This window comes from Nicrophorus vespilloides, unplaced genomic scaffold, assembly GCF_001412225.1.
Source record: "Nicrophorus vespilloides isolate i.1.1-1 unplaced genomic scaffold, Nicve_v1.0, whole genome shotgun sequence".
Classification (NCBI taxonomy): Eukaryota; Metazoa; Arthropoda; class Insecta; order Coleoptera; family Silphidae; genus Nicrophorus; species Nicrophorus vespilloides.
In genome coordinates, this window is record NW_017097500.1 from 143017 (window position 1) to 150825 (window position 7809).

General features: G+C 31.5%; 3 protein-coding genes across 3 annotated transcripts; 2 read left to right on the forward strand and 1 right to left on the reverse strand.

The window, feature by feature from the left end:
• Position 1: 1 nt before the first annotated feature.
• Positions 2 to 4685, reverse strand: LOC108560276. The gene is made up of 6 exons (XM_017917750.1): positions 4623 to 4685; positions 781 to 943; positions 640 to 720; positions 379 to 555; positions 158 to 323; positions 2 to 101 (listed from the first exon to the last, which is right to left on the reverse strand). The coding sequence occupies exons 2-6, from the start codon at positions 817 to 819 to the stop codon at positions 22 to 24; spliced, it is 543 nt and encodes a 180-aa protein (XP_017773239.1). The 5' UTR covers positions 820 to 943; positions 4623 to 4685; the 3' UTR covers positions 2 to 21.
• LOC108560274 (protein takeout-like) lies at positions 1020 to 2716 on the forward strand. Its single transcript, XM_017917748.1, has 2 exons — positions 1020 to 1643; positions 1707 to 2716. The coding sequence occupies exons 1-2, from the start codon at positions 1370 to 1372 to the stop codon at positions 2003 to 2005; spliced, it is 573 nt and encodes a 190-aa protein (XP_017773237.1). The 5' UTR covers positions 1020 to 1369; the 3' UTR covers positions 2006 to 2716.
• A 256-nt stretch (positions 4686 to 4941) lies between the features above and the next one.
• Positions 4942 to 6277, forward strand: LOC108560275. The gene is made up of 3 exons (XM_017917749.1): positions 4942 to 5048; positions 5242 to 5775; positions 6046 to 6277. The coding sequence occupies exons 1-3, from the start codon at positions 5031 to 5033 to the stop codon at positions 6049 to 6051; spliced, it is 558 nt and encodes a 185-aa protein (XP_017773238.1). The 5' UTR covers positions 4942 to 5030; the 3' UTR covers positions 6052 to 6277.
• Positions 6278 to 7809: the final 1532 nt, after the last annotated feature.

Consider the following 7809-nt stretch of genomic DNA (forward strand, 5'->3'; position numbering starts at 1 on the left):
TTGTTGTTTCAAAAATAAATATTAAAATGTAGTTACTGACGAAACGGAATCGAATAATGTAGTTCTGGTCTTTGTAACTCCTGATGGTGTTGTTACACTATCTGCAACACAACAATCAATATTTTTCACACGAATCGCATTTATACAATGTCATTACCTGTTTCCTCTGAGACAGCACTAGTTTTACTCGAATTTGAACTTTCAGTCTTTTTCAATTTCCACACATCCCGGCGTCTGTAGCATTTTCCGCTATGTCTCTCTCCGCATTTTGGACAAGCTTGTTCTTTGGTTCTCGGTGGCATCAAAGGTTCATTCATAGGTTGCTGAAATCATTTTTCAAATCCAATACCATTCTATAACTATTATCGCTGTACTCACTTTTCCGTGTGGTTCTCTTTTATTTGGTTCACTATGTTTCTTATCCCTATTCAATTTATTGCGGATCGCCAAAGCTGCCTTCACATAAGGGGACTTTTCGCGATCACTTAACAACTTCCATTTACTTCCAGCACATTTGAATACTTCCCTTACGTTTTTCGATTTATTTTCTGGTAGCTACACGTTATAAAATATATGTTACATTTTGTTGTGATAATGAATTGTTTTAATAAAAAAAGTATGAAGAAAGAAAAAACTTACAGATTTGTATTCGATTAGAAAATTGATGTATGGATTCTTGTGGGTGTATTTTATGCTTCGTGATCTCGTCCTTAACGTACTCTGGTCAGTGCATAGATAATTAATACTATACAGTTAAATAAAATTATTAATATAACTTACTTTGCGCGGAGTGTTTCTTCTACTGGGGCCGTCGCCCATTTTTTTAGTAATTTATCGATAACTTTAAAATGAAAACCGTTTGGTACAAAAACTCATTACAAAATAACGTTAACGTCAAAAAAACAAAACGAATATGACACGGAATTCCAAGGAAATCGAGATGCTTAACAAAATAATATAATACAATGGAATCAATTAAAGTAGCAATTAAAATTCTAAATAATTCTACTTGCTTTCAAATACTTGTTTTTCAATCATTAGATTGCCAAATTTTGAGATATCTTAAACCAGTTTCGGACGGTCCCCACCAATAAAGCGAATTATATATAAAGGGGATGCATTTTGCAAGTATATTGAAGTATCCAACATGTTGCTTAAAGTAATCTATTTGGTCCTGATCGTCGCCACTGCAAATGCAGAGAAGAAGCTGCGTGAGTTATAAAAAATATAATTTTCAATATTGTCTGATTTTCTCGATCTTTCAGCTGATTTCGTGAAGATCTGCAAATGGGATCCGGTTACTTTAAACGAATGTTTCAAAGATTCCTTCAATGATATCGTATCGCGTTTAGGAAATGGTATCCCAGAGATGAAGTTGAGGGCTATAGATCCGGTGGTAATTGATAAATTAAATATCAATTATGGAAATGGAACATCTCTAAATTTGGACGCTCAGTTGACAAATGTTAAAGTGTATGGGGTAATCAACGCAAAAGTAACTAAAGTCTTAATCGACACCGACAAAAAGGACGTGGAATTACATATCTTTCTGCCTGACTTATATTTCCATGCCGATTACAAAGGAACAGGACAAGTTTTGTTAATTAAACTGGATAGTAATGGAATAATGACAACTAACTTGAGTAAGTTTATTAATATACATTATGTTTATTTTTTTCGTTTTGTAATATTTCATAATTTTCTAGCTGACGTTAATGTGGTCGCCAAACTTGATTCGGAAGTCATCGAAAACAATGGAAAAGAATACTTGAAAACAGAAATAACCGAGTTAACAGTGGATATTAAAACTTTAAACTTTAATTTAAGTAATTTGTTCAAAGATCAGGCGCTCACTGATAACACAAACAAAGTTATCAATGAAAACATTCACGATCTTTATAACGAACTGAGGCCGATCATTGTTGATGCAATCAAAGCGATCGTCAGAAATCCAGTAAAGAACATAATGGATGGTTATCCATTCGACGTTCTTTTTCCAAAATAAGAAATGATATTTGTTATATTCGATCGTTTAAAATATAGTTTTTGCATTATACACTTGTATCCGTTTATTGTTATTAACCTTGGCTTAATCTTTAGTATATGTTTGTTTGCGTAATTACACGCAAAGCTGCAAACTCGAAAAGAAAAGAAGCAACAAAATAGTAAATATAATTGAATAATAAACTAATTACATTTGAAATTTGAATCGCGATCGTGAACATCCTTGATATTTGAATAAGGAAGTTTAGTGATTTAAAAAAAATATATATTTCCTCAAGTACTATCAACTTTTTCTTTCTTTCTCTCAATTCTATTACGTAGTTCATAAATACACATCGAACGAAGTAAATGAACTTGTTTACTTAACACTGGAATTTAATTCTGTTGTTTTTGTACAATTCTTTAACGTTTTTCACTTTGGTAAAAAAAAAAGGAGCATATTCATAGAAAGTGGACGTTTGCTTCAGTTGACTAAACTCATTGGCAAATGCGTTCTTTTGATACTTTAAAAACCGTAATAAGCTTCTAACTTTTTTTCTAATTGCTTTTTCATATCCGAGAGGAATTGATTCAAAACGTATATTCTTTGTTCTTCGTGTGGTACGAATTTGTACAAATATAATTCACACTGAGAAATGCGTAATTGCTTATAAAATTTATATATACGTATTTCGTAGATGTTATGTTCAGATATATAATTATTTAAAGAAAAATGCGCAGAATGAGAACAATAGCTAATTATTATTTTTTTCGTTAACAGTAAATAGTAAAATTAATGATTGCTAATTAAAAGACAAGTTTAGTTATTGTCGAAAAACATTTTCAAGTTTTAATTAAAACAACATTTCTCCTTTGATTCTAATTAAATTTTACACTTATAAATTTACTTAATAGTTTGGAAATATCGCAATCAATATTATTCTACTTTGCAATATTTTGTAATATATATTTGTATCAATAATAAAAAAATAAAAACAACTTTTTTCTGCATGTACATCAAAGTCGCTGTCGGTAAGATCCAAAGGGTGACAAATCTTACAATTGTTTGTGGAGGTTAATTGTGGGTGGCATAGTTTTTATAGTTAACTGCCCAACTGGTAACAACCCTTCCTTACTAACTGTAAGAATCGCCAGCTATGAGCTGCAGAAATTAGGTTAGGTTAGATTTTCAGTCTTTCATGAATTCCTCGACAACCCCTTAAGATAATTACATCATGTATCACTTGTATGAAAGCTGAATGTCTCACCTTTCGAACGAGCCTACTTAGATCTTCGTACTATCATGGAGTCGCCTGCTATGAGCTGCAGAAATTAGGTTAGGCTGGTTAGGTTAGATTTTCAGTCTTTCGTGAATTGCTCGACAACCCATTAAGACAATTGCATCATAGATCACTTGTATGAAAGCTGAATGTCTCACCTTTCCAACGAACCTACTTATATCTTGGTGATGTGTTCGAGGGTTGTAGCAAAGTATGAGAAACCGAAGAGTTTCTCCAAAAGGGTTTTATTGTCCTATGCAGATGTTTACAAGTGCAATAAGCCTGTTTGATGTTCGTGTAAACTTTCCATAAGATTGTTCTTATTGATACAGAGTACACATAGTACTTATTAACATTTATATCGATAATTAATAATAAAGTGGTTGGACACAACAAAATAACTCATTGAAAACATTTAATAGTTACATCTTTTTCAATTTGAATACAATATATTCTATAAAGTTATATAATTGTTATGGTCTAAACACAAATTTAAATATTTGCGATGACCTTTTTTTTTGCTATGATGTAACGTATGCTTCCGAGATGATTTTACATAAGTTATAATCCACAAATCTGGAATATCTTGAGTGACTAATTTAGAAATAAAAAAAAATCGCTAAATTTGATACGAAATGACATAATAATGTCTAGCACTTTCTACTGTAAAGAATATATATTTGTATATTTATAACATAGAAAAAAAGAAGTTTCAATTTGAAACAGGAAATTTTAAATCATAGATTTCTATTAATAATTTGAATGAAATTATTTTAATAAATAATCGATTTATTAATGATTTTATTGGAATGACTGAATTTTAATATCTTATTTCTTTCGTTTTACTATGTAAATGGACTAAATTTAATAAAATTCTATAATATATTTAATAGTTATGCAATTTATGCGTATGACATTTGAATGAATATAATTATTTACAACTAGAAATCAAAAGGTTAATACTCTATTATAAATTTGTTTTGTTGTTGTTTGAATAGAAGAAAGTAAATAAATTAGCATCCGATATGTATCAATAACTCATATGATATAATGTATTCCAGATGAATAGTGCAGAATTGATTTAGTAAATGGTCTGCGACCGCAAATTTCTTTTGGATAAAAGCGAAAGTCATAGACATAGAAATTACGTTGTTATTTTTAGAACGAAAAGCGGACTTTTTAATTTCGGTCTCGGAAACAAAGAGTGAAAAACATACGGCTTAATCCACAAGGTGCATGATTACAGCATTTCCATTCGGTTTAAAGTACGATGTTTTATGGCAATGCCAAATCAGTTTTTCTCTATTTGTATTAATTAATGGGCACAAAGAAAATGCATAATGTAATGAATGATCTTACATAGTTGGAAATAAACTGCGCCGTATGAAGGAGGAAGTTTGGTCAGAGACTACGTAATTAGCTTGACATTGTAAATAATAAAACACACTCCTTACTCGTACACAATGCACTCGCGCACATCATCAGAAGTTAAATGTAATCACAACAGAACAGAAGAAAGAAACAGCAACAACAACAAATCGTTTGAACAAAATAATAATAATACAAAAAAAAAATAATAATGAAAGAGTGGAGGTGAATTAAGCCGCGTGATTTGTTAGCTTCTTCTGAACAATAAAGATTGTCTATCATAGTGTGACGTATTGAGTTGGAATGGGGGAGAGAAATGCTGAAGAAACTATAAATGTCGAGCGCGGACGAAAGTAAAACCAAAACTGCAAAAGAGTTCTTCGCGTAGCAAAGTCTAAAATGATCGTTGTTAAATCCGTAAGTTAAACATGTAATAACTTCATTTCACTTTTTAAGAGATTCATAATTTTCATATACGTATGTCTATTGAACCAATTAGAGAGAAAGTAGACTTTACTCCAGTAATAAATGGAAAGAAATGCATTTCATTTCTTTCCGTTCAAGTGAAAGCAAGATAAACTTTAAAAAATTATATATTTTCTTTTGTCAGCTATTTTTATTGGCGGTGTGCATGTCCGCCCTCGCTCACCGTGTACCATCCAAAGATCTTCAAACACCGGAATACGTGCTTTCCGCTAAACTTCAGTTGCCCAAAGAGGAGGATCCGCCTGTCTTCGATAGTTACCTACCTATCCCTAACGAAGGAGAAGATGGTGACGAGTTAGCACCTCCTAACGCAGAAGCCTGGAATCCAAACAAAGATCCTAATCTCTATTATGGGACAGAGGAAAACACTGCGACGAACGTTTATCCAAAAAAATACAACAAGGACGTCGTAGAAAAAATTAAGCCTTTATTAGCAAAACCCAAGGACGAAGAAATTCTTTCCAAGCAGAAAGATATTTCGTTGACCTTAACACCACCCAGCGAAACCGCTTGGAATCCGAACAATGATCCCATCTATTACTACGACACCGAAAAACCTTCGGCGAATATCCTTTCAGAAATCTTGTACAATCCCAAGTCAGAGGACAAGAAGAATTACAATTATGAAAAAGCCCAAAATCAGAGGCTGGTGAAAGAGGTAAAAGAACCAATTTCATCCGCATCTTCTTCATCTTCATCTTCATTAAACTTTGCTGAACCTTCTAAAGGGCAACGTGTAGAGTTTCAAATACACGGTCATGATGGCCCAAAATCGTACAAATGGGGCTATGATACCGGAAAAGGGTAAACACTCATTTACACTCATAACAACTCATTAATATTTTCGAATCATTTCCGTTAACTTTCACTAACTCGTTTTATGTTTAATTTAGAATTTAATTCTCAAATTATGTATTCATTTTTTTAGGCATAATCGCCAATTTAGGTACGAGCAGCGAGATAAAGATGGTTACGTTAAAGGGCATTACGGCTATTTCGATACGCACGGCAAATTAAAATTAGTCCATTACGATTCGCATCCTCACGAGGGATTTCACGCTGAAGGTCCTTTCTAGATTTAGTCAAACTAAACACAAAGTATTTATATTATTTGTTTGTTTTCTTTTCTTTTATATATTTGAATTTGTTACCAGTTTTATATTATGTACTTATATTAAATAAATATTGTTTTAAATATATTACGATCATAGAAGTTTGAAAAAAACAAATACGTTTAAAACAAAACGTATGTATGTCATTCCGATTTGTATTAAGTGACTGGATAATGTGGTTTTTCTTCTTTTGGTTACTTCTGCCTGCTTCGGAGTTTTCCGCGCAAAATACTTCTATGGGTGAGACATCAAGAACGAACCACATTTAATTTACAAATCTACTTGTTATAGATTTTCCGATCATTCGAAAGAAACGAGAGGAATGCAAAAATGAACTTAAAATACAATTGGAAAACTGGTATTCATTTAAACATTTTATTAAACAAAAAAATACTGGTATTAATTATATTATTGACAAAAAGACAAAGTAACATTTATAGTTAAACATTATTTGTAAACAACGATTTAGTAATTAATGTTTATGATTGAATATGTCTCATAAATAATAAAGATTAATTACGTAAATTTCAAGGGGTTTTCCATAATAATAACAGAAGCAATAGACGCATGAACTAGCCATGTTATTGCGGTTACATAACTTAAATGTTAATAGAACAATGATGTTTCCCATTGGAATTAATGGTATATACATTCAATTCCTCTATTACCATTTTCGTAATGCTTCTGTTACATAACAGTAAATCAAAGTAGACAAACAAGTGCAATAAAAACAAGTGATATATACATGCACCTTGATTATATATAATTTGTAGTACAAAAAGAACTGACTTAAAATTATTACTTTTTTTATTAATCCAGTAAAAAAGATGAGGAAAACATCAGATATACATATTTCCTGTATTACGAAAGATTGGATATTAAGGGACAATGTGCTAAAGAAAAGTTATTGATTTCATGGAAATTACAGGACCTTGGTGAATGAATACTTATCTTATGATATTACTGTATATTGATTAAGTAAGTGTATTTACAGAGACAAACGATCTTTTAGATTATACAAATGATTATAAGTCAAAGACAGTTCTGATGATACCACCAAACAAGATTAGTTATTCTAGTAAATTTACGTTATCTGTCGAGGTAAAAAGAGGAGCGAAAAGTTTGAATGAAAAGGTATAGTAGGTAGGATTTTATGTTAATTGTAAATATTGTAGATTTGTTGTAGTGCACTCTCAAATTTATGACAGAACCTCCTATAATCATATTCCCGGAAGGTCCCATAAAATATGTCGAAAGTAAAAATTACGAGATTACCATTGCGAAAAGCAAAAATTTTGATACACGCCATCCAATTGATAGCATGTTTACTAATGTTTGCAATCGCGTTAAGTCCGAGATGTGTAAGCTTGCAGATTGTCCGACCGATGTCAAAGGTAAATTTAACATTACGATATGTAAGCGTTTCGATTATTACATAATTTCAGGTCTTAAACTGATTATTAAATTACCTGCCTTGGGTTGTTACACTACCATAAAATATACGGCTAATGTTAAATATGAAGATACCACTTTGAAACGAACGCAAATCGTCAGTTTTGTGAATAACTTGACAACGCAAG